Source organism: Desmodus rotundus, chromosome 10 (genome assembly GCF_022682495.2).
Source record: "Desmodus rotundus isolate HL8 chromosome 10, HLdesRot8A.1, whole genome shotgun sequence".
Taxonomy (NCBI): domain Eukaryota; kingdom Metazoa; phylum Chordata; class Mammalia; order Chiroptera; family Phyllostomidae; genus Desmodus; species Desmodus rotundus.
In genome coordinates, this window is record NC_071396.1 from 9,154,486 (window position 1) to 9,181,160 (window position 26,675).

The 26,675-nt window shown below is 53.1% G+C and overlaps 1 protein-coding gene across 1 annotated transcript; it reads left to right on the forward strand.

Moving 5' to 3' along the window:
* Nucleotides 1-459: 459 nt before the first annotated feature.
* Nucleotides 460-6,152, forward strand: HLX (H2.0 like homeobox). Its single transcript, XM_024575937.4, has 4 exons — nucleotides 460-1,563; nucleotides 2,283-2,462; nucleotides 3,271-3,455; nucleotides 5,320-6,152. The coding sequence occupies exons 1-4, from the start codon at nucleotides 972-974 to the stop codon at nucleotides 5,803-5,805; spliced, it is 1,443 nt and encodes a 480-aa protein (XP_024431705.2). The 5' UTR covers nucleotides 460-971; the 3' UTR covers nucleotides 5,806-6,152.
* Nucleotides 6,153-26,675: the final 20,523 nt, after the last annotated feature.

Genomic DNA, 26,675 nt, shown 5'->3' on the forward strand with positions numbered 1-26,675 from the left:
GGCCGCAGCATTCGCGCGCGAGCTCGGGTCTGGGCAGCGCGGGGCGCGAAAGATGGAGCCTATCACCGATTTTCAGGATAAAGGTCCGATATGAAAAAAAATCGGGCCGAGTCATGTAAAGAGAAAGACACTTCGGAGGCCTCCAGCGCGTTCTGGGAGGCGGGCTTTGTGCCCGCCAAAATTATGCGGGGCCGTCAGTTTCCCTGGGAGAGCGCCCCAGGACCTCCGTGACCAACTCTCCACGCCCGGTGCCGGTTCGGCGCTGCAGAAGTGACTGGAAGGTCAGAATTCTCTGGACCCTGCACGGCCGACGCGGCAGCGGCAAACACTTTGGCGTGGCCGGGGCGCGGCCGAGGGGAGAGCCACGCCCCTCCTTGCCAATTCCCTTCCACTCCCCGCTCCCATTGGTCTCAAGGATGGCCAATGAGAGCTCAGATCGAGGCCCTACCCTGAGTCTGACTCGAAAGCTCCTGCCAAAACTTTGGGAGTTTTTAGAGAGGAGTTTTTTTTTTTCTCTTATTCCTTTTTTTTTTTTTTTTTTAACTAACGGATTATTATTGTTGTTGTTTTAAATTTAGCTCGTAGGGCTTAGCTGTGTGGGTTTTTCTTTCGGTGCCCGGCCCCTGTCTCTCCGGCTTCTCGTGCGTGTGCGGAGCCGCGGCGCCGGCCCGCGAGCTGCTCCAGCGCCCTCGCTCGCCTCCAGCCCGCGGGGAACGCGGGTCCCGCGCCGCCTTCAAAGTGAAGTCAGGGCAAGCTGTGATCGGCGGGGATCTGGCCCTCGCCTCCTTCCTCGCTGGCGCTAGGGCTCCCTGGCCTCTTTTCAGAGCGGACGGAGAAGCGAAAGAAGATCGTCCTCGGCTGGGCTGCCGCCTCCTCCCGGACTCAGCGCGCCGCTCCCCGCGCCCCTACCCACCCACCCACCCGGCCCGGCCAGGCTAGGCCGCGGCGGCCTCTAGGCGCACCCCGACAGGATGTTCGCCGCGGGGCTGGCTCCCTTCTACGCCTCCAACTTCAGCCTCTGGTCGGCCGCGTACTGCTCCTCCGCCGGCCCGGGCGGCTGCTCCTTCCCCCTGGACCCTGCTGCGGTCAAGAAACCCTCTTTCTGCATCGCAGACATCCTGCACGCCGGCGTGGGGGAACCGGGGGCGGCCCCGGAGGGCCTGGCGGGAGCCTCGGCCGCAGCCCTCACCGCGCACTTGGGCTCAGCTCACCCGCACGCCTCTTTCCAAGCTGCCGCCAGGTCCCCGCTTCGACCCACCCCGGTGGTGGCGCCCTCCGAAGTCCCGGCTGGCTTCCCGCAGCGGCTGTCTCCGCTCTCAGCCGCCTACCACCACCATCACCCACAGCAGCCTCAGCAGCAGCAACAACCGCAGCAGCAACAGCCTCCGCCTCCACCACGGGCCGGCGCCTTGCATCCCCCGGCCTCCGGAACACGGGTGGTCCCGAACCCCCACCATAGCGGCTCGGCCCCAGCCCCCTCCAGCAAGGACCTCAAATTTGGAATTGACCGTATTTTGTCTGCAGAATTTGACCCAAAAGTCAAGGAAGGCAACACGCTGAGAGGTAGGTCTTGGGCGAGAGACCGAAGGCCTCAGACCGGGGCCCTGGGGCAGTTCGGGTTACCTTTGAGTGTTTTTACAATTAAGGACAAACTAATGATAAAAAGAGGGAGAGGAAAAATCCATTGTGAGAAGATTATGAAACACTAGGTTTAAAACTCACCTGATCCATGTGTGTTTTTTTTTTTAAACACTCCAGGAATGCTTTAAAAACACTTCACAGAATCGGTACTCATAAAAATGGTTGGTGTAAACATTTGCTAAAATGATTATCACCTGTCTGTCTTTAATCACGTATCTGGAGAGAGAACTGTATTACTTGTTAGGGAAAGCCCTTTTGGGGGGACACTTTCCGTTCACTTATCTGAACCCCAGGAATGTAGAGAAACAAACGAACTCGACTCCCAAGAGGAGAGGGAGGAGAGAGGCTCCTTCCGTGGGAGGGTTTAGGTCTGTGGAATTCTTAAAAGCCACCTGAAAGTGACTTCGTTTTAGGTGAAGCCCCTCCTCGCTGCCACAGCACGGACGTGGACATGTGGGGCATCTTGTGTATCGCTCCTTGGCCGCACTGGGGAAGAGAGGGGTTTTGGGTGGAGACAGGGGTCTCTCTTGACTTTGCTCCAGGAAAACCACACGGAGGGCGCGGGGGAGGGGAGGAACAAATCAGTCCAGAGGGGGGTTTGCTCTGAAGTGTAACCAACTCTTTTTGTGCTTTGTCCCCAGATCTCACGTCCCTGCTAACGGGCGGGCGGCCCGCGGGGCTACATCTCCCAGGCCTACAGCCCTCCGCCGGCCAGTTATTCGCATCTTTAGATCCTATTAACGAGGCCACTGCCATCCTCAGTCCCTTAAACTCGAACCCGAGAAATTCAGTTCAGCATCAGTTTCAAGACACGTTTCCAGGTACGGAGAGGGCAGGTTCGCAGACAGAAAACTCAGGACTGACGCCTCAGGTGGCGACAGCGGTGTAGCAATGCGGGAGTTGGTGCGGGAGGCCACCACGTCGGGGGAGAGAAACCGAAAGATTTCTCCCTGGCCTGGCTCACTCTCTGGGCGGCTCCCGGAGGAAAGGCGTGGGAGCCTGGGGAGCCAAGAAAGTGTGTGCGTGGGCGGGCGGGATGCGGTGGGGGGCTTTTCCTAGTCTTTTCTCTGGAGAGGGCGCTTTAAAGATGCTGCCGCTGGAGGTGTTGCTTATTATTGTACACACATTTTGAAATGACCTCAAACCCTTTTGACCCAAGAGATTGTATCTGCGCTGCTCGCTTGGGCACATAAATAGGAGAGAGAGAGAGGAGAGGGAGGGAGGGAGAGAGAGGGAGGGAGAGAGAGAGAGAGAGAGAGGGAGGGAGAATGGATCCAGGCTGACATCTCTAGATCCGTCAGGCCCGAGGGGACATTTTCGCCTGCTCATAGCACACCTGATGGCCAAGCATCAGGTTTACATTTTTTCCTTTGGAATTAATGGATTAGTCGCTGGGCTTCTGAACTCACCACACACTCGCTTTAGGCTGTTCCATTTCCTTCTCAAAAGCTGTAAAATTCCTCCTTTGGGGAGGGCTTTGTGAATGCCCGTAGGGCTCACTGTTGAGCAAACCCGCTTTAAGCCACAAGTGAGCCCCGCGCGGCAGGCTGCGGACAGGCACTAACTGGGTCCTTGGGTGTCTCTCTCTTGCCCCCACTACACCGCTCCCCTCCCCCCACCCCTCACCAGGCCCCTATGCTGTGCTCACGAAGGACACTATGCCCCAGACGTACAAGAGGAAGCGCTCGTGGTCGCGGGCCGTCTTCTCCAACCTGCAGAGGAAAGGACTGGAGAAAAGGTTTGAGATTCAGAAGTATGTGACCAAGCCGGATCGAAAGCAGCTGGCCGCGATGCTGGGCCTCACCGATGCACAGGTAAGCCAGCTCCCGCCCCAACGCACAGCCTCTCCGCGCGCAGCCTGCGCACCCCAGTCCCAAGGACCCCTCTGCCGGGACCCACTCTCCGGCCGTGGAAACACAAGGTCTTGAACTTGAATTTCAGGAGACTTTGTGGACTTCCCAACTTGAGGCAGGAGAGAGGAGGGTGGAGGAGAAGGACGGAAGGAAGGCAAAGCCCATCCCCAAAGATGTGTCAACAAGCAGTGTCTGTTTATTTTGGCCAACAGGCAAAAGACCCGCTGAGAAAGCAAATAGGCTGTGGGAGATAATAATTGTGTACTCAACTCTAGTGCAATCCGCTGTAGGAAGCAGTTTGTCTCAGAAGAGATAAAAACCCAAAGTCAAGAGGTTGTTATTGGCTTTTTTCCCCTCCCATCCTCCCTCCTCCCTCCTCCTCCTCCTCCTCCTCCTCCTCCTCCTCCTGCTGCTGCTGGATTGTGAAATCCCCAGTTGTGAGGAAGTGAAAACATCATTTCAAACGGAATTACTTAGCCCTGGGAGGGCAAGAAGTCCGCTCCCAGTGGCCATGGTCTGATTTCCTAACGGCATCAGCTCTGAAGAAAAATCTCAGGTGGGGTGGAGGGAGTGAGGGAGAGAAAGAAAAAAGATTTCTTAGAACGTTGAAGAGCATTTTAGCAGGTTCTGGCTTCTGCATACTTGAATACTTTTCAAGAAAATAGCAAATCTATCACGCCTGCCTTCAATGTCTGAATTCATTTTTTTTCTTTTCTCAAATTCAAGAACTGGACTGGGTTGTTTTTTTTTTTTTTCCTTTTTTGAGTTTTGAAACCCAAAGAATCACCATTCTGCCACACCTCACAACATTGGCCCTTGTTCTTTGGGTGCCGAATGTTCTGAGCAGGACAGAAGCCAAAGGCAGGCACTTTTAAATGGCCCCCTCGTTCTACCCACCCCCATCTCTGTGTCTTTCTGTCCCCGACTGCACAACTCCCCTCCCCAACACACACACTGGAGAAGCCCAGCCGTTTTCCACCAGCTGTGCATGTTATTTTTAAAAGGGAAGCTGGAACTTGTGTGAACGCATTAGGTCCCCCAGGGGATGGTATATATTTATATAGATCCCCCGCCCTGTCTCTACCCCCATCCTCCACTATGCACAGGTTTAATTCCAGCATTTTCCGGGCCCACAGTAGGATTAGTTTCTCCTAGCCAGGGGCTGAACTCTGACCAGCTTCTGAGAGCATGTATGCCAAGGACCTGCTCTTCCACTGAAGGCCCAGCGGTGCCCCCCGCTCCACTGGGACCGACTCTTTGAACCCCTTTCCCCTCTGTGCTTCCCGAGGTTCTTCCCTAAAATGAGTTGCTTTTGTAGGAACTTGCCTCAGATCATGGCCTTAGAGGAGGGGGCCCAACTTAGCGGGAATTCTTAACATCGGTTCCCCAAGCCCTTGAAATTGTGTGCAAAGTCTTGGGAAGGTGTGCGTTTTGGGGGGCCAGGGGCCAGTCAGGTTCTTGGGAGGGTCCTGACTCAAGTGAGGTTAAGGAAGCATCCTTTAGAGTAGAGATCCTCCGTGTTTGCAGGCGAAGTGCAAGAGTCTGCCTTTGCAACAAGTATTCTCGTCATTCCAGGCGGGAGGTCTGGAGAGCCACGCTTTGAGAAACAGGCCTAGTGCGTCTGTCAGGTGGGGATCCCTGGCACTCTCCTTGTTTCCCTGGGAGCCTCTGGGCCCCTGCACCTAGCCCCGTGCCTGGCCCCGTCCTAGAGGGGCTGGGGACAATTAGCGCTGCTTTCCCCACCTTTCTCCCAGGCGCACGCCCGCTGGATTGCAGTGAGCCTGGGTCTCATCTCGGTGTCCCTTCTTGTCTCCTGGCTGCACAGGTGAAGGTGTGGTTTCAGAACCGGCGGATGAAGTGGCGGCACTCCAAGGAGGCCCAGGCCCAGAAGGACAAAGACAAGGAGGCAGATGAGAAGCCGGCAGGCGGAGCCCCGCCTGCAGACGGCGAGCAGGAGGAGCAGAGCCCCAGCCGCTCGGAGGGGGAGGCCGAGAGCGACAGCAGCGACTCTGAGTCTCTGGATATGGCACCCAGCGACACTGAGCGGACTGAAGGGGCCGAGCGGTCTCCACACCAAACCACGGTCATCAAGACCTCGGTCGCTGGCGCACTGCTCCCTGCCAGCAGCGGTGGGAGTGGTGGCGGCGGAGGCAGCGGCAGTTTGAGCTTCAGCAGCCATGGAGGCAACAGTACCAGTGCAGGCAGCCTCGGTGGCGGCGTGGCCCTGGAGTTGCTCCCTGCGCTCCAGCCCACCCTCAGCAGCGCTCCCAAAAGCCCCGAGCCCGCTCAGCCACTGCTGGGAGGCCTATAGACTGGAAGAGGGCAGAGGGGAGTAGGTCCTGTGTGTGGACGCCTAACGTTCCAGCGTAGTAGCTGGACCTCGTGCCTACTTTATAGTGGTGGCTAGGACATGGCCAGAGACGCAGCGGTGGAGCCTCCTTCCCCACGCTCGCGTCTCACCCCTCGCTGGCCGCCTGGTACAGCCCACGCTTCAGTGGCTTGGGGAGACCGAGTGCCCCAGCCGGACACTTCTCCTGGATACAAGCAACTCACACTGTGACGAGTGACTCCGCAGTTCCTTCCCGCTCTAGGGGTCGCAAAGACGTGCTGCACTTAGGATGCCACAAACTTGTAAATAAAATGTTTACTACGGTTTGTAAAGAAAGGCCGGTTGGCTGGATGGGGTGCTGTGGTCAGGGATCTCTGTGCTGGACTTTAGCCCCTGGCCGGTGCGGGTTGCAGCAGCTGGAGGTGGGGACTGGAGATTTGGGGGTAAGTGCTGCGGCCTCAGAGCCATCTTGTTGCAGAGATCGGTGTTGGGACTTAGCTGTTCCACCAGTTCAGAGCCATCTTCGCCTGCAGCCCACCCATAGCCACTGACCTGGTGCTAGGTGACCCTGAGTGTGGCCTGGGAGCTGCGTTGGCCAGAAAATCTGTTAGGGGCAGATGGCTTCCCCATGGAGAGTCAGGCCCCCATGAGTGGGCTTGCAGGCTTTCTGCAGACGCAGAGTTGGGATGGAGAAGATGGTGGTGCCAAGGAGGGTTAACGTGGCCACTCAGTGCCGGGCCTGGAGCTGTGAGAGAATTCCAGTGCAACTGGCCCCTTGCTCGCGTCTGGTCTGTAGTGTCCTGGAGGAAAGGACAGGCGGGCCGCAGTGGTTAGGGCTGGAGGCCAGGCCTGGGATGGCTTTAAAGAAGCCCAAACAATTGCAAGGCAGGGAGGTGCCTTGTTCAAGGTCATACTGAGGCAGAGCTTCAGACCAGAACTCAGACCCTCCCGCTTTCCATCTGGCTAGCGATGGGTCTATGGCACTGCACCTGCACCCCAATCCACACCCCCATTTTCCTTCAGAATTGGGCTACGGGCAGGCGCCCATTGATTAAGCTCTCCCCCACCCCCCAAAGCTGCCATGATTTGAGAGGGAGTTGCCCCATCCCACTGCAGCTGGAATAGAGCAAACCCATTTTACCTCCATGCTGCTACTGGAACGGGCCAGTCGAAAAACATTTTTGAAAGCTTGAAGAGTCAAAGCTCTCTGCAAGACTGGTCCTTCCCTGGCTCACTTCCCCTCAAAACTACACAATGTCTGGAGTTTGTAAAAACATTCTTTTGGGAGATTTTAAAGCAAATAGACGTCGCTTACAGACTTGATCACTTGGGTCTATTTGGCACAGAGCTGTGAGAAGGGCACAGGGCATCCGATAGGCCGGGCATCCATCGAGGGAGCTGGTTCTCCCGGAGAGCAGCGCTCCTGCAGGGATGCTGAGGTTGGGGAGCCGAGGCCCGACCGCCCTTGTCCCCTGGCCAGAGTGGGAAGCCTCCCTGGTCTGGCTTAGCTTCTTCTCCACCTTGTCCTATATTAGCTTGAGCACATTAAAAAATCTTCCTTGCAGATTTATGGACCCAGGGGCAGAGTCGACGCCCCAGATTCATTCTTCTCTGGTTGGGTGCATCAGACACCTGGGCAAGTCCCAGAGCACAGTGCAGGGATGCAAGGTTGACAATTTCCTACCCCAGGCCACCCCAGCCCCCCCCCCCACAACCCATCAAGCTGAATGTACACAGTGGGGAGGGGAGAGAAGACCAGGGTGGTCTGAGGGAAGAAAGAGAAAAGAAAGGTGGAGGGACCTCAAGTTAAAGGGGAATGTGAATCAGCTGTTATCCCTAAATGTGCCACAAAAGAGGGGTGGGCAGCCTCCCCACCTGCTCCAAGTGCCAGCCCTAGGCTGGGGGGTGGGGGGGGAGGGGGGAGTTTACTTCATTCCTTGAATCTACAGGCTCGGCTGCACGAACTACTGGATTCTCTCAGTACCACAATTTTGCCTTTATCACCGAAATCCATTTCCTTACACACCCCTAATGTTGAAATTCTGGAACCAGAACTTTCTAAGAACATCTTATTGGAGGCACTTGAATCTGGTTCTGGCCTTAAGGAGAAGAACGTGGCTGCCTGTGCACCTGGTGGAGGAGCCGGGCAGGGGAGGGGACGTGGGAGAGGTTGGTGCTTTATACTCACCACAACTAGGGGACCTTGTGTGTGACCACTGCCCCCAAACCTCCCCCACCCTCCGGTGCATTTCTCCGCCTGGACCCAGTTTTCAGAAGTGAAGGAAGCCATCCCCCACCCCCTGGGACTGTAATGATGTGATTTCAGGTAAAATTGGACCTTATCTCCGCCAGGATCAGCGGGACCAGAGAGTGTGGTGAGCTGGGCGGGGGTCCCTGAGGGTAGGGGTCGGGGTGCTCCTGGATGGCTCCTAGGAGTCACCCCTTTCTTCCACTACCCCCACTTTTGTTCCTGAACCCTTTCCCAGCGAAACTCCAGCAGGCTTTACCCTGGGCAGTGGAGTTCTCTCCCATTTTCATGGGGACCGAGTATCACAAGACCCAGAAAAGTTTAAAGTTCAATTGGAAGAAGAGCAGCCACAGGGTGGTGGGGGGAAAGGGGCATTTCGGGGCAGGTCGCCCCAGCCGGGGACTGCCAAAATCTTGCGGATGGCGCTCAACGTGGGTAGGAGCAGCCGGGAAAGCTAGATATTCTAGAGCTAGCTAGATCTCTCCTGCTCGGAAGAGAAGGCTGGGGGCTGAGGGTCGGCCGATGCCGGGCCCGCCGAGTCGCAAAGGGCTAGGGCTTGGGGGCCTTGGGTGTGCGTGGCCCTCCGAGCAGAGCAAAGACACGACCACCCCCCACCCCCACCGTGTCCCCGCTGCCCCCAGGCCTGGCTCTTTCCTAAAAGCAGTAATAGCTCTCTGCGTCACCAGCCGCAGCAGCCTTCGCGGCGCCAAGTCCTCAGAGCAAGGTTAGCAGGACGCAGTTGGAGGGACGGCCACCAGTGCTCCCCTCGCTGGGAAGGGCGAGGAGGGGGTCTAATACTTATGGCCCCGATTGCGTGCACATGCGTGCAGGGCATACACACAAACATCACAATTACACACATACCCACAGAGGTGCACAGAACCCAGACTCAGCCATTTGAGAGAGAGTCTGCAGGCGATTTCAGCTCCTTGTGGATAAAACCCACGGCCTTACTCTGCCAGTGTGTGTGAGTGGCGCGCTTGTCTCTAGCAGTTTGCTCGCGCTGCTCCAAGCTTCTTGGACCAAACCACTGAAGCCGGAGCTGCATCCCCCTCCATGGGTCCGCTTCAGCCGACGGCGGGCAGGGATCTCGATCCCTGGACTGACTGGGAGCAGGTTGAAGTGGCCGCACTGTCCCCACTGGAAGCCAAAGCTGTCTGGCCCTTCAGCACTTCAAGGAGGGGTGTTGTCTCCTAGGGAGGCTGTGACCCCCATAACAACTTAGGAAAATGCCTTGGTCCTCCGCCACCACACCGCAAGTCCTCGTGTGTATTGGGGGGGACAGTTATTCAGACTCCAATTGTCACAAATCCCTCTGACTCCCTCAGCCCCCTCAGAGGAGACCCATGGTTCTGGGAAGTGCCGTGCTGGCTAGGGTTCTATTCTACTTCAGTTGCGGCCAGAACCAAGCAGGTGAGTTTTGAGTGCCTGGCCCGTTGGTCCCTCCTGTTCTAGGTCCCTGAAGCCATTATCGCTGGAAAGTGACCCCAGGTTCTCCTGCTGAAGCACACAGCACAGCCTTAACTCCAGAAATTTTGGGGTCCCCAGGGCCTGGCAGGAACCAGAACCTGCAGCGGGGGATTTTCTGGGGGCATTTTAGACTTGAGCTTTAACCTGTTCCTGGATGGGATCCCATCTCCTCTTAGACCCTTGTTTGCAGGACCGTCTGTAGCAAGAAATGGGGAAGAGGGCCAGAAGCTGAGGTCAAGGCACCCTCCTCTCCCATTTGTGCCCCGCTACTCCTCCCCACCCCCCAGCCTCCCTCCTTTGTCCTCTTTTAAGGAGGAAGAGCCAGCAGGGAGACTTTGGGCCGAGAGCTCCTCACACAACCCTGCCACACTAATTTAAAGATGTCCCAGAAGACCCTAAACATACAGGGTCCTCTCATTCCCCCTTCTTTAGCCTCTCGGGAAGGGTTTTCATGCTCCAAGTTCTTTGTGAAAATGCAACTTTTGGGTGTTAAGGAGGCCTTTAACTGCAGGCATTGGGGCTGGGGAGATGCAACCCCCCCCCCCTCCAATTTAACTGCTCACACCCACTTCTGGCTCACAGCCACACCTTCGAGGTTGTGACGGGATTGGTGGGCGTCCCAAAGGCAAATCAGCGGCCTTCTTTGTGCCTCCCTCTCTCACACGAGTATTAAAACCTGCAGTGCACACCCCCTGCAGTGGCTTTGCACATCCTGACTGCTGGCACAGGGTGGGGGTGCACTTTCTAAGAAATTCCCTGCCCACCCACCCCTGAGTTCTAATGGAACAAGGCTCTGCCTGAACAGGCAAGCTTGAAGAATCGCTGGCCCTTGGGTCCCTTAGCTGCCCTGCCCTCTGTCATTTTAGGAAGGAAAGCTAGGTGTCCCAGAAGGTGCAATTGCTTCCTCCTTTATGTCTGGGTTGAGGCAACCAAGGCGAGGCTGGAAGTTGTGACACTTGCTCAAGGTGTCCCCCCACCTCACTGCTGCCCCCATGGGTGAATGCAGAGGAATTATTGTCTCCCGAGATTCAAAGGACAGGCATTCCTCCTGGACCTGTTTGATCAACTGAATTCTGATCCAAATTATCAAAGCTATATATGGCTTTTAAAAAAGAGCCTGCCTCCTTTTTCCCCGGGTGGGCCCTGAGGAGTGTCCCTCCAGGAGTCACAGCCACCGGGTCTTCCTCTGGTTGTCGCCCAGCCTTCGGGCTGCGCTGCCTCTGTGGCAGGTTTAGCTTTGCTAATAGTGTCCTGGCAACACCTGCTCCTAGGACTCATCCTCCGTGCTTTTCCACTTCCCTCAGTTGTTACTGACACTTGGGATTCAGGTGCAAGGCCTGTGGGCAGCAGCTGCGCTGGCTCCTTCTCTCTCCTCCTGCATTCGGACCCAGCCCCCTCAGCCTAGACAGACTGAGCCTCCCTCTTTTTCCAAGTACCCTCCGTTCAGTTGAGGAGGAACAGGAGACCACCTGCTGCACCCTGGGAGCTTGGGCTTCGGGGACCCCAAAGACTCTCTCTGGGGGCTGGATATGGGAAGAGGTCCACAGAGCACTCAGTGGAGTGTGCCAGATGGCGCTAGTTATGGGAACCCAAACTAGCCCAGGTAGCATTCGTTCATTCACCAATTACTAACCCTCTCCCTCCCCCGTGACCTTGGGAAATTGATTTAACCACGTGGCTTCAGTTTCCTCACCTGTAGGATAGGAGCTAAACAAAGTTACCTAACCTATAAATTGCTGTGAGGATTTATTGCGTTAACAGAGGTGAACCGAGAACCACGGGTTACATGCAGTCAGCGCCATGGGCTTCGATGTCACTGCACTTCTTCATCCATTCGTTTGGTCGTTGCCGTATTTATCGAGGTCCTTGTCCGTGTAGGCACAGTTGGGGAAATAAGGGAAACAGAATGCAAGACAGTCTTTACTCTCCAAGAAATCGAATCCTTAGATGGAGGCTCCTGAATGCCATGCACTACCAGTGTCCCCAGGGGAAACCCCTCAAAGAGTGTTCGGATCGTGATGACGGGGTTGCCACGTGGTCCCACAGACTCCTGAGGCAGCCATGGGCGCTTCTGCCCCTGGTCCTACTCACACGGAGTGCAGCTTCCCCGCCCCCCCCCCCCCAACACACACACAGCAGGTACTCAATAGAACGCTTGCAAATGTGGTTGGGACTTTTCCTTGGCGGATGGGAGGTGAAGAGGCTAGAGTTTGGGAGGCATGTTGGGTTTGAGGAAAGTTTCAGCTAGTGTCTAGGGTCCAAGGAGGGAAAAATATGTGACCGCAGTTGAGATCATCTCAGGACGAATGGCCCTTTGGGAGTTCTATTCAGTTCTTAACTAATTGCATGGAAGGAGGACCTCAAAAACGGAAACAGGACACTGATTGCCCCTTTACTGAGGAAAGGCACCCTCTGTTTCTTGAGGACGGGGCTGGGATCGGCTGGTGGCTGCAGAAATCCCAGCACCTAGCACAGAGCTTGGCCCGGAGAAGGTGCCTCAACAGGCGTTTATTGAATAAACGGATAACACAGTTATCGGGGCCCTCGTGGTTATTTATACTCTCAGGGAATCCTCGGGAACAATCTGGTCACTGGGTTAGCATTGTCAACACAAGAGGAAGCTGAGCGAGGAGGCACGGAGCCATCCAGGGGTGACACTGGGAGGAGCGGGCTTGGAAGCCCCAAATCATCTGGCTGAGGATACACAAGGGTCTACGATACTAAGACCATCACAGAGCAGCCAGAGAGGGGTTCACAGGCAAAGTGCAATACAGATGGCAAGAATGCTCCCTGTTCCTTCTCGCACCATCCTCTGCCTGTTTTTGTAGGTTGAGTGACTCGTCTATAGTCATCCAGCCAGCAGGTCAACATAAGAACCAGCACTGAAGCCTTTCTGTATGTCCTTGGGTCCCCCTCCCAGAATCCAGCATTGCGGGGGCGCTGGGAGGGCAGTGCGGAGCCGGGAGAATCTGCGGAGAGTTGTCCTCGGTGAGTCGGCACCTCGCCATGTCCCTCTGCTGTGCAAAAGGGTTGTTTTATTTCAAGGAGTTCCAGAGCTGTGCGGACCCCCAACTCGCCTCAGGCGATTCCTGGGTCAGCAAATTTCAGCCTTGCTTTGTTTTGTCAGGGCTGTTTATTTTTGTTGCTGGGAGTGGGGGGGGGACGGGGGCGGAGAAAGGGACCCGAAGCACTTCCCAAAACGTGGCGGGAGTTCAAGAAAGGAGCGAATGGATGGATGAACTGTCGAATGCACTAATTAATGGTGAACAGGGTTTCTTCTCTCTCCAACCTCGAGATCTGCACTAGTTTTGTCCATGCATCTGGCGGTGTCCTGGATCCCTCCCAGCCGAGCATTGCAGGCATAACACACTCCCCATAAAGGAGGTTCAGCGAGGCTGTCTCTCCCTGCCCCAGACTCAGACCCCTTCAGCTGGAACCTCTGTCACAGGGGGTCGCTGGCTCTGCCCCGTTGTTCGCCACTTGTTTGGAGCTAGTGGAGGCTTCTCCTGCTCTGTATTCTGGAATCCCCAACTGCCGGGTGAGCCCCCAGTCCAAAGGTCAGCGTTGGCCTCAGGCCTTGGCCTCGCCCCGGATACCCCTGAGTGGGTGGGCAGTGCTGCGAGATCATCTCCATAAGGCTGCCTAGGGTCCTCTGCAGCATCGGAGCCAGATCCCTCTATCCCGCTGCCCACGGGGGCCAGGCCCCAGTCTGGACTTCTTTCCTGAACCGAGAGTGCAGTTTTGTGCTTGAACAAATGGGGTGCAAGGAAAGGGATCAAACTAACGACTCGTTTTGGGCATCTCTACCTTTTCCTCAGAATTTTAAGGATTTTAAGAGGAGCTGGATCAATTGGTTTGGGGATGACGAGGGGGCAGGGTATGTGACTTGGGAATAGTAGCCCAAACCCAGGTTGTTCCAGAGGTGGTGGACTCCAGCCTCGTCCAGGAACCAAAGTGTAAAGAAAGGCAGCGATTATTTTTATTATAAAAACCAAACGGCCAGCATAATTAAAAAAATTTAAAAAGACCTGCAAAGGTACCATCCTCCTCCCAGGCATTGCTGGGAACCAAGGGTAATGTGCGTGTGACACTCGGGTCCCCAGAGCCTCGGGGTCATCCATCCACGCGGGCACACACCAAGCTTCGGGGCAGATTCTGGGTTGGGGACGGCCAGCAGCATGGGCTGTAGCAATGTGAAGGCACCTGGGAAGGCAGCCTCCAAATCAAAAGCTTTGGCATCGGGAACATTGCTTTCCCACCTTTCCCTGCTTTGCTTTGCTTTGGTTTTCCTATCGCAGAGGAATGGTCCTCAGAACACGCATCCCACCTCTGGAGTCTTCTCCAGCTCTCCCACTGTGCCTCCCCATTTTCTTGCCGTCAGTTTGCTCAGCACACTGGGGGCAGTTCAGTGTGCCTTCCACATGGGTTAGGGGAGCCCACCTGATGCAGAGCTCAGTCACAGACGCAGGCAGTGGGGGCTAACCCAGCAAGCAGGAGGAGTTCAATGGTGGGAGTCGGTATTAAACTACCACCACTACTACCATCGAGACACCGCTAATTTTTCTCTGGCTGGGGACGGTCTTGATTGCAGTTTGAAGTCAGCCAAGGTGGCTGCGTGCAGGTGAAAATTCTTTCCCACTGTAAAGCAAGAACTGAAAGTCTTGTGTCTCATTTAGCCCACACAACAACACTGAACAAGAAGGGATTCTTCTTCCGCTCTTACAGACACCCACGTTGAGAAGCAGAGGTTGGGTAGTGTCATCCAGGTACCCGACTGGCAGGGGTGTGGCCAAGCCCCTGACTCAGAAACGCAGAGAGTTCTTGCTCCAGTTCCGCCACTGCTGGGCTTCTGTGATGGTCTCTTCAAAGACAAAAGAAATTTAAAGTTCAGAAAAAAGCTTTGCGCTCTCTCTCTCTCTCTCTCTCTCTCTCTCTCTCTCTCTGAGAATTATTCGGATCATTATTTCAAAATTCACCTTACATTGCCAGTAGACGCAACCACAGAGAAATCTTAAGAATCGTCCCGCGGAGCGTCCAGGGAAAGCGCACACCTAGAGTGCACCCTGTAGGATCTAAGACGAGGACAACTGCAGGAGAGACGGCCTGCTACTAAAAAATGTCGTTAGCGAAAGGTTGCCACGTGCACTTACTGACCCCTCCGCGTTAGGACAGAAAGATCTGCGTGGTCTGGAAGGCACAGACCTTGCGCCTTGGTGCTCCTTTCTCTTTTCCGCGCTCTCCTGACCTCCATCAGGCCTGGCCTCTCTCCCATGCTGGTCCCTCCCTGCACCGTAGTCTTTGGAGCAGCAGCGGAGGGGAGTTCCTGCAGCCTGTGACCAGAGTCCTCACGCTGCTGTGGTGCCGGGCAGCAGGGACTGCAATGCGCCGGGCCAGCTTCTGCTGCGGGCAGCAGCAGCCCTTTGCTGTCGGCTGCAGTTACTGGGGCCGGAGCCCGCAGCCCGCAGCCTGGAGCCCGCGTGTGAGCTGGCGGGTGGACCTTGGCCCCCCCCACCCCCGAGCACCGCGCGTGGTGGGGCAGGCGGGAAATTTATGGTCTGTATACACTTTCTGGCTCCAGAGTCCTGCGCACCAGAACGACTGGGCCCCCCACGCCCCAGGTTGCGTGCTGGGGCCGCAGGCGCGCAGCCTTGTACGGTGCCCATGTATGGTCTCTCCTCTTTGCTGCGCTAAGGCCAGAAATTCCTTGGGAGGGCACGGCTGAAAACGAAAGTCCGGCGGGCAGGGGCGAGACTAGGAAACCCGCGTGTGTATACTGGTGGTTGGTTTGGAATCGCGCGCCGCGGGCACCGGGTGGGCCAGGACCAGGGCTTGGCTGTGTGGTGGGAAGTGCAGGCAGATCCCCGGCCGGGTGTCCCCACCGCATCGCTTCCTCCAGGCATCCTGTCCAAGACCTCGGGGCCCAGACTTCATTCCGTTTGTAGCGTGGGCCTGGGGCAGGTAAAAGGACCCATCAAAGAGCCAGGCTAAATAGGAGAGTTACTTGGGCCTTGGGTGCCAGAGGAGGAGTGAAGCTGGTCCAGGCGTTGGTGGGGAGCAGGTGACCCAATTCCCTGCAAGACCAGAGAGGCCCGCTGAGGGCGGCCAGAGCAGGGCAGATCCCTTTCCTCCTGCCATCACCGGGGCTGCTGTCCTGGAGCGTGACCATGGACCGCACCTGTAAGGACAGTTTCACTAAGAATACCGGGCACTATTTCTCAATGTACAGGCAGAACGTTGCACTGTACCTATGTGCCAGGCCCTCTTCTAAACACTTTATACATGTTGATTCCTTTGCTTTTTGTCAAATTCTGGTGAGGCGATTACTTGCACTGCCCCCATTTTATAGATGAGTAAACTGTGGCAAAGAAAGGTCCACTCACATGGACAAAATCGGGGGGGGGGGATGGGGGGGGAGGTGGGTTCAGCTGGGGTGGGGGGGAGGGAAGGGGAGAAAAGGCATACAACTGTAATTGAATAACGATAAAAATTAAAAAAAAAGAAAGAAAGGTCCACTTGCTGAAGGACACACAGGTAGCAAGTGGAGTCTGGAGTGGGTTACATCTCGCCCTCCAGGCCTACGTTATCCCAATCATCTGTACAACTGATGAAACAAGGACTGACTTCGGGGATTAAGAGTCAGCGGGTGAGGATGGGTGAGAGCCGGCTGGATGCCTGAGAAAGCCCAGGTGGTTTACCTGTTGAGACTTTCTCCTAAGAAGCAGCAGGACACTTGTGGGGTGCAGGGAGCTGTGACCATGGGGTCAGGCGAGCAGGGTGGCCAAGCCTGTAAATACCAGCCATTGAGCAATTACTCCCAAGGTGGTGGCAATTGTGAGTCTCTCAGACCCGCGGGCTTCTCACCTTCTGCTTTCCGTAGATTGGCTGTTGGGGCTGAGTCTCTGCACCTGGAAGTTCTCCTGGCCCCCACGCTTGGTTGAGACTCACCGTGCTCCCAGATGTGCAAGGTGTCTTAGGCAGGGGGCACAGTGCTTGCACTGTGACAGTTTTTCTCCTGGGACATCTAATTATTCTTGTGTCTTTACTGTTCGTGGGGAGGCAGGGAGTCACACCTCAAAAGCTTTAGAACCTCTGATGAGGTATACATCCTGGGGGAGGGACAAGGCGGAGATGGCCGTGGGGATTTATTTGAAAACAGGAGCAGGGGAGCAGTGAAAAGGAGCAGGGTGAATTATGAGAGAATGGAGGGTGAAAAGAGGCACAAGAAATAGGAGAGGGGAGACGGAAGCCATGAAGATAAGTGGAATTTTGAAGCATTTCTCACATTTTTAAAGGGGGTTGGGGCTGGGCCGTAAATTAATAGATTTATTCGTCAACCAGGAAAAAGCCACTAAGATATTTTTGGCTTGGTCTGTGGGAAAATAATTTCTTTGATTGAGTTGCCCCAGAAGACCTTCTCAAGCCCTCTCCATTCTGCCTCTGGTGGCCTCCTCCATCCAGCCTGCTGGGAGGTGGGGAGAAGGGGGGAGGTGTGGGGGGGCTCCCACCCCTGGGAGAAGAGGCCTTTCCATTTCTTCCAGCATCTTGAATTTCACTTTGCACGTTTCTTCTACTTCTTGATTTGATCCCTGCTGCCTTGGAGACTTGGAACCTCAGATGGAAAATTCTGCCGCTGCAAGCTGTGCCACTGTCTCTGGTCCTTTCCTTAGGTCGTCTTGGCATTGACCTTGGCTGGGTTCTTGGCCTCTCCCCTGTGCCAGCACAAGGAAATAAGAGAAACCAAGCTATAGGGCGGGGTGGGGTGGGACAAAGTCCCCCCAAATGGAAGGAAGGCGGCCTAGAGCAGGGTGAATGAAGAATTGTTCTTCCAGGGGCACCGAGGAGCTGAGTGCTTCTTGTCAGGCCCTTAACACTCAAAACCCTTACAGAGGATCTCAAAGGTCAAAGCTATTTTCACTATAAACAGTTATTGACTTTTGCACAAGTGTGCAGGAGCATTTCCCAAATGCACATTACGCAGGGCGACTCCAGGGCTCTGCTGGCCTGTGGAAGATTCTAGTGTGCAGATACTAGTGTTTGATTAATGCTTTGGGTTTTAATTCACCACAATAAACACGCATTTCAAAAATACATTTTGGTTTTCTGCCTCTACCTGTGCCTTGTGGTTATCCACATTTAAAATAATTAAAATGAAATATCACCAGCCACATTCCCATTGTTCAACAGCCACAAGTGGCCTAGGGTGGCAGTGCAGATAAAAAACATTGCCGTTTCATGCAAAGTTCTGTTGGACTCTGCCCTTGCTGTCTTCTTAAGTTGGGCGATTTTCTCAACTCTGCGCATCCATTCCTGCTTCTGTAAAACGGGGTAATAGCTCCTCACGATAAACTAAGGAAAGGCAGCATAGTTGGTCATGGAGACCATAAACTCTGGGGCGAAATGGGGAAAAACCTCCATTCAGCCCAGATGACTTGGGGTTAGTTTCAGAATTTCTCCATGGTTCAGTTTCCTTACCCATCATTAGGATCATAATAACAGTCATAATAACAATACCTTTCTTATGGGTTGTTGTGAACATTTTAAGTGAGAAAAGAAGTGAAACCACCTAAGAACCAGTAAGTGACAGACTGGACATTACTACCACATGTGTGCTAGAGATTGTAGTCATTACATATACAAAGTGCAGACCTCACTGGGTGACAATAAAATTAAATTTCCCTCCATGTGTATACATGTGCATATGAATAAATATACACCGTGTTTTATATAGCGTTCTAAAATACACAGAACACAGAATTGACCGTCTTAGCCATTTTAAGTGTACAGTTCAGCAGTGCTAACATGCCCGCCCCCAGAACGTTCTCATCTTGCCAAACTGAAATTCCATGTCCATTGAACAACCCCCATCAGGAATATTTTTAGGTTAATGTGAATTGGTCTCCAGGCTTTAGAATTTTCAGTTAATACTTTTGACTAGGTGTTAATCATTCCAGTCAAGTAATCAATTAGCCAGTTTTTCAAAATAGCTACAATGGCTGGGGAGAGGACATCAGAAGTCCCAAAGCTGTCATCAGTGCCATTGAATACACCATTTCCACATCTTTAACCCCCTGAACCTTAACAGCTGGCCCCCTGGCCAAGCTCAGAATATATCCTGGGGTTCAAGGTGGCGGGATGTCCCCAGATGATGGCTTGTCCTGGGTTTGGCTTTAGGAAGTTCATATTGGCTGGCGCATTAGGTCACTGAATTCTTCAAGTTGTATTTTCCAGGAGGTGCCTGAAAGGTTGATGTTACAATACAGCAAATAAAGAACAACAGCTCAAAGTTAATCTCTGGTTGCATCTAAGGGCCTGGCGATAGTTAGCAATCATGAGGCAGACGAAACCCAGAATATTTAGCAATCCTTTTGGTGCAGTGGGAGGAGGAGAGAAAAAAAATCTTCCTAAAATAGTAGCAGTCACTAAAAAGAAATAAATGCTTCCTTTTGGTAGAGTTGTCTCTCTCCCAGGTTTTCTGTAATGTTTTTACTGAAAAAAAAAAATTAACATGTTCATGTGAATTTTCAATGGGAAATATTCAATAAATACGGTGGTTACACTGCACAGGTTGTTTTCAGATGCAAGGAGAAGACAACCCAACTCGGCACAGCATGCCCAGTAAGGGAGGGTGTTGCTGGGCAGGACTGCACATGTGCAGTGGAGGGGTGAGTTGTACACGTGTCTTGACCAGGGCTCTGGCTCTGCCTTCTGGGGGTCTCCTACCTTTGCATGTCTTCTATCCCCTTCGTGCTCATCCTGGCCTCTTTGCTGCTATCAAAGCCCCCCCCCCATCTGTGCATACAATCCCACCTAGAATAAGACACTGCCTGTTACCTGGGACTCCCCCAAAAGGCCCGATGGGATTGGCTTAGTTCACATACCCCTCCCTGCTCCGGTCCTTCTGGTCAGGGCAACGGAGCACCCTACTGCATGTGCCTAGGCTGGCTGTTCATTTCCGAGCACAGGCATCTCCGGAAGGACATTGGGGCTTTATTTGGAAAGGGGAGCAGAGAATGAAAACTAAAGAGGCAAGACAGGAATCCACTAGAGTATGTGTCTTCATTCAGGGCACATTTAAGTTGTAATCTTATTTTTCATGATTAAGAATCTCTTCTTTTGTCAGATAGCTGTGTGTTCTCTGGACACTGGAGACAGAGCTTGACCGTGGCTGGAAGGACCATGTACAACTGGAGACATCTTCCTAGGCTGGAGATGATGGCTCTCCCCCAACATCTTTAATACCGGTCCCCTTGTCAACACGCCCCACGTGGTGCTCTTACCTCACAGATGCTGTGATTTGTCTCATCATCTCGGATACTTGTTAAACTGCAGATTCTTACTTCTCTACTAGGTTCTGTTTTGGTAGGCCTTGGCTGAAGTGTTATCTGGACATTTGGATGTTTAAGAAAGCATCCAGGGGACTCCTAATATCAGGCTAGGTTAAGAAAGAGTAAACTAAAATTGGTGATGCTTTTTCTCTGCATTGGCTGCTGGAGAGCTCAGCAGGCTAGCTAATTCCTGAAAAGTGTTTGGGGGCTGTCTGGTGTGGATTTGGGGTATTGGTCTAGGCTTCATATTTTTTTATCCTTATATTCTTTTTCTCATTGAACAAAATCTTCTTGTACCATGTATTTTCTTGATATGCTCTATTAAATTCTTTTTGGAATGAAATGGGATATACAGATAGGAGTCTGACAGAAAACAGAAGACGCTCTCAGCAACAGTTGGGAAATAATTACTGCCCCAGGTCTAAGGGGCTGGGAACTGTTCGTTTCTCAGGGCTACTGACGCAAATTACCACAAACACAGTGACTTAAACAGCAGAACTGTATTTGCTTACAGCTCTGGAGGCCAAGAGTCCAGAATGAGTTTCCTTGGGCCAAAGTCAAGGTGTTGTCAGGTCTGGTTCCTTCTGGAGGCTCCAAGGGGGGAAAATCCCTTGCTTGACTCTTTCGGCTTCTGGTTACTACTGGCATTCCTTGGCTTGTGTCCATGTCACCACAGTCTCTGCTTTTTGGTCACGTAGCCTCTTCTTCCGTGTCCAATTCCCCCCCCGTAAGCACATTGGTGGTAGTACTTAGTGCCCACTCAGATAATCCAGGCTAATCTCCCATCTCAAGGTGCTTCACTTAATCAGATCTGCAAAGTCCCTGTCGCCATATAAAGTAATAACCCCAGGTTCCAGGGATTAGAAACTGGTTGTCTTTGGAGGCCATTATTCAGTTACCCATGTGGGAAACTGTGCTGCTGGAGCCTGGAGCTGGGGAAGAGAAGGCGCCCAGCTGTGACTGTGGCCCCAGTCCCTGTGGGGAGGGAGCAGGAGGAAGAACTAGCCTGGCCTCCCTTTTCTCCTCCCTCCACCCCTTGCCTGGATCTCCCGCCGGTGTGTCCCACCAGCCAAGGGAAGAGAAGAAAGCTAGGGACATCAGCCTCCTGGGTACGGAGCAGGGCAGAGCCGAGCAGAGACCAATCTGGAAGGTCCCCAGCACGCAGGTGCCCAGAGAGGCCAGACCACTGCCGACTGTTGGGCAGGACTGCAGTCCTGGTCCCTGGCGGTGTCCCCCAGAGGAGGGCCTAGTGCTGGGGTTTGTCCCTCAGCGCACATGCACACCTGTGCACATGTTCTCCAGTGTTTTCAGGGAGTCTTGAGTCTGAGCCCCTCCAGGTAGGAGGAGACAGTCTGAAAGGCATGAGGCTGAGTTTCAGCGCACGTTTTGGATTTCTTTTTGTGATCCCCAGTGCCCAGCTAAAGGCAGAAAAGAGCCGTTTGGTTGGCATGAAAGGGTCTGAGTGGTAATAGGACCCTGGGCATTCAGGAACCACACTCTGAAATCAGCACCAGTCCCCTCTCTGTGTCAGAAGCTTCCAGTCCCAGGGAATTATGCTGCGGATCTTGTCTTTAAGAGCCCTCTGCTGCTCTGGAGACTTCCCATAGCTGCCCTCTCCATGTAGAAATGTAAAACCGAGCTTGGGTCGGCAGGGGACTGGAGCCCACGGGGCTGCTGCGGGTCCAGCCGTCTGCACCGCAACCACCAGCCCACACGTTGCACAGCTTCTCTTCCCCTTTGCCACTTCCCAGCAGGTCCCCCTTCCCTTCCTCTGCGGAGGGCCACCTGCCAGCCATACCCACAGCCCTCTCCCTCCTCCTCCCCGCCCTCGCCCTTCCTGGCAACTCCCCTGGGATCCACATCAGGTGTTTGGGGAAGATCCCATGTACACATTCCTGCCCTCTAATGATGGCCCGGATTTTTTAAATAGACATTTGAAACTAAAGACAAAACCAGCTGTTTCTTGAGCGGGGGTGGGGGGGGGGAAGCAAAACATGAAAAGAATCTCCTATATAACACACTGCCCCCACCCCCCAAGCCCAAACCAATAAAAGGAGTCTGACCAATATTTCAAACTCCCTGCCTTGTTTGCTACGACTAAAACTAGTAGAAGAAGCACAATGGGGAGTCCCTACTGATGAGAGATTTCTCATTGTTCATTGAATTAAGTTTGGTGTAGCTCACAGGGGTTACTGGTAGTTTCAGAATTAAAGGATTTCCCACTGCCCCCTCTCCCCCAAAAGGACAAATGTGCTATAGTACAGGCATTTAATTGTCTTTGTAGTATCCTTGGTTAGAGGACAGAGTTTTCAAAATGCCATCACCGAGAAAGGACCCCACAATTTGGAATTTATCCAAATTTGCCGCTCGTATCTTTCTTTTAAAAATTTCTCAGGGCTTAGATGCATATCTGCCATAACTATTATAATAATCCTCTAAAGGAGACTTCCATCTGTCATGGTAGAAAGTGATTTCTTTTTAGTGGGAATGCTTTAAAATGTCTTGTTTGGACAGAAACGGCCATCCATTAGTTGGTAATTTAAGCAAGTTCCTTAAACTCGGGCAATTAGTTTAATGAGACAGTTGGCCTTTTGAAGTTGGATGGGACCAGGGATGAGCTCATCACTCCTCAAGGGGACACAAATCAGTTTGGTGTAAAAGGTTGGGAGACAGAGCTCCCTCCTCCAGTTTCAAGGGAAGATCATGCACACACGGATTTAGCTCCAAGCATGGAAATTCGATGGTGGGCCCCTAGGCTTTCTGGTCACCGCCATTCTGGGGAGGAAGAAACCACACCTGCTCCACCTGTCATGGGGAAAGATGACAGGCCTTTCGTGGGGGCCAGAAACTCTTGGGGGAGCAGCCCCCGACCCTGACACAACGGAACTGAGGGTGCACGGAATGCCCCCACCCAAGCAGATGGAAGTGCTGATAAACGAGTGGGAACGGTAGAGGCCCCTGCGTGAGAGCCAGCTGGACTGGCCGAGAGCTACTCCACAGAGGGGCCTTTGCAGGGCGGCCAGGCTGCCTCTAGATGTTAATCAGAGGCATCCACATGTTCTGTCTTCACCCTTCAAAGGCAGGTGTCAAATGTCTTGATGAAATACCCCTACGCTTACTCAGACATGGGGACGCAGCCACCCTGTGGATAAATGACTCAGGGCGAACCCCCAGAGAAGGGTCAGGCTTGGCCACAGCTGTGGTCACAGGGCAGGAGTCATTACATCATCATCGGTCTGTGGGGCAGAGCCCAGCCAAGGCTATGGTCCACGTTTGAAGGCAACAGCTGGACCTGGGGGGCTGGGGATTGGAAGAGATGTGGGTGTGGGGTGAGGAAGACAGGAGGACTGCACTCCGTGACAGTAGCCAGCTCTTGCCAAATGCGCTTATTGCAACAGTGCGGCGGACACCGCGTGCAGCTGTTTGGATGCAAGAAACATCAGAATCGCACAATGATATCCCCGGTGCTGGAAGGGATGAGTGATCTACCGGTTTGGGAGGTCTCCGGTGCAAATGGACCACCTAGGTGCTCGGTATGCCCTGCAGAGAGAAAAATATTGGTGCCTTTATGCAGAAACAAGGTTGATTTTGAACTCTACCACTGGGAGGGGCCGGTATTCTGAGACAGGCTTTTCTGCTGCACCGCACCCCCCCAACCCGCCCCAGCTTGTGACCTTTCATGCATTGCAAAATAGCAGAGCAGGTTTTGCTGTCGGGGCGGTGGCATCATGAACCCTCTAGATTTGGGGAGATAAAATCCTTCATGATGCTGATAGGAGGGAGAAGGGGGCGGAGACATAGGAAAACCCCTGCATTTGGGTGTTTCTAGGGCACCGCCATGTTGGGCTTTCCCACTCGGGGAGCTCCTTAGGCTGCAGCCACAGTGAAGATGAAGGCAGCTGACGTGGGGACAGGAGCCGGAATGGGCTGGAGCCATGTGTAAGTCGTGTACTCACGCTGCCTGCCTTCTGTGCTCGGATACCCACCTCTCCCTGCTTTCCACCGTCCTCCCCGCCAAGGCCTGCCCACAGGTGTCTTCTCTCCCACCCCAGGACTAACCAGGTGTTCCCTTTAACATGGGGGCACCTGGAACATAGGGAAGTGCCTGTTGTGATTGTGTAGGTCTCCGGGCTCCGGGCCCTCCTGGGGTTAGTCTTTCCTGACTGAGCTGAGCCCTATTGTGGTTTGTCTACTTTTTGTTGGAGTTAGAGAATCAGGGTGAGAGCTCCCCTTATTTCAAAAAACTGAGTGTAGGAGTGGACTTGGTCTGCCTCCGTCAGCCTTGTGATTGGAGCTCTAAACCTGGTTCGGTGGTCAAGGCTGTCCGACACGTGGCAGTGTGCTCAGAAAACAGTGCAGCGTGTGGGGCTGGGCAACTTCGATCCCCAAATGCCTGGGTGAATCTGCCTAGTTGACATTATTTGCCACCCCGACACCTCCCCCCAGCCCTGCTCTGGAAATTGTTCTTCCTTCTTTTTAATTGGCCCACATCCTTTTTCCCCCTTACATGTCAAAATAAGGTGTACCTCTTCCAGGAAGTTCACCTTGATTAATTCTACCCAGTGTCCTGGCATCCATCTCTAGTGGCCTCTATCCCACATCTGATTGGATATCTTTTAAGTACGGGGTTTTCAGTCATTTTTGAACTCTGGTTTGATAGTTTCCTGAGTTGAGGTGGTGCTTTCACCTTTCCTGTGGCTTATGCAGTTTTGACACCCGTACACCAGGTGGTGGTAGTTTCCACAGGCTCTGATTGTACATTCTGAATAATTTGCAGAGGAGGAAAATGGTAGGGCAGGACTTTTTAATCTAGTACCTACTATGTGCCAGGCCTTTGTACCATTGCTAATTTCATCATAAGAAATAATATTTATGAGGTAGATATTATCGTTTTCATTTTCCAGTTAAGGAAACTGATTTTGGGGAGAGGTAAAGTGACTTCCCCAAACACTCAGCATCCTTTATGGTGAAACTAGAGTTGGTACCTGGGTCTGAACTCTTCAGCTTTGTGTTTTAGGTAAAACAGGCAGATTTTATCTATTTAATTATGAAAACAATAATGAAATCAATCACTATTTCAAAATAATTGTTTTAACAACATCCCTGGGATAATGGTATCTTTCTCACTAATTCTTATATTGTAATAATCCAGAATATTCGTAGGTGGGCAAAAATCTGCTTTGGATACTTTTTTTGTTTGTTTTTTAGCATTGGCCATTCCCCACCACCCCTCCCTACCTTCAATTGTTGTCAACTCAGGTGTTTGGATGATTTCCCAGGATTTCTAAGAAGACCCTATTTGCTACTGAGCCTTGGAGGGGCTTGTGAGGTTTAATCAGGACCTTAACTGGGGAGTTGAGGTTATGTGACTCAAGGGGTCAGAGATAGTGAGAAGCCTGGGGGCCAGGACGTGAAGGGGGTGGAATTCCAAGTCTTAGGGGGAAAACCTAGGGTCTCAGATTAACATTCAAGTCAGAGGAAACAAATCACTTAGTCTCCAAGGTCAAAGCTGATGGGCACGGCAAAGGGTGACACAGGCCTACCTTTGCTCCCAGAGTTGGAGCAGAGTCCTTTGACTTTTGGCTTGGAGCCCAGCAGCTTGTGAAAGGGCATCCTAGCTCTCTGAGGAGAGTCCACTCCAGCTGCAGGTGTGCTGGATTCTGGGGCGGAGGGAGGAGGGCGGGGTCTAGCACAGGGAGCGGGACAGCAGGGGAGGCTGTGTGCTTTTTTTTCTTCTCTGTTGCTCTTTCCCCCTTCACTATATAGGCCAGATAAACTGCCTTAGTGGCAGGAAACTTTTTTTTTTAAAGAAGCTTTTTAAGCGTCTAATATCCCAAAGTGTGCCTTCCCAACAACCAAGTTAGCTGAAGCTTCTTTTTCTTTTTTGTGTGTGTGTGGCTAACCTGCCACATTGCTTGAACTTTACGGGAGAAATTCTCTGTTTAATGACTTGTGAGCTGGGAGATGGGTTCTAGGCCCATAGCTCAGTACCTGGAACTATTTCTTGAAGTATGTCTCTTTTCTCCTCTGGGTTTCACATCTCACACATGTGCCCTAAGGGGGCTGGAATAAAGGGTGTTTCGCTCCTCGTCCATGATCTGGTTGTTTACTTGGTTGTGGTACGGGCCTCCATTCAATTCCTTCCCGTCACCAGGCACTGCCTTTTTCTGCACAGGTTTAGGAAGGGCTTCCATAATCAAAATAATACAGCAGCTTCTAGGGCAGGGGTATCAAACTCATTTTCACTGGGGGCCATATCAGCTTCGCAGTTGCCTTCAAAGGGCTGAATGTAATTTTAGGACTGTATAAATGTAACTACTCCTTAACAGTTAAGAGAGGGCTCGGGGCTGCCACCTGATAGAAACAAGGTGCTGGGCTGGATAAAACACCATGGAGGGCTGGATTCGGGGTGTGGGCCTTGTGTTTGCTACCTGTGTTCTAGGGGAACTGGCATCACAGTTAAAGATAATTTTCTGGATTTCCTGCTTGGATCTTCTCGCTTACCCGTACCCGGTTCTTGCGCCTTATTTCCAAGAACAAATTGCGTTCCTTCTCTCGCAAACACCTTCTTCCTGTCCTTTGCCCTTCCCAGACCCGGGAGGTTAGGTACACTTGGGCAAGCGGTCCCCCTTGTCTGCGGTTTCCCTTACCTCCCCTGTACCTGTGGTCGACCCTGATCTGAAAACTCCAAATGGTAAATTCCATAAATAAACAATTCGTAAATTTTTAACTACCTGCCAATCTGAGTGGCGTGACAAAAATCTGGTCCCGCTGGCCCCGCCCCCTGACGTCATCATACGCCCTCCAGC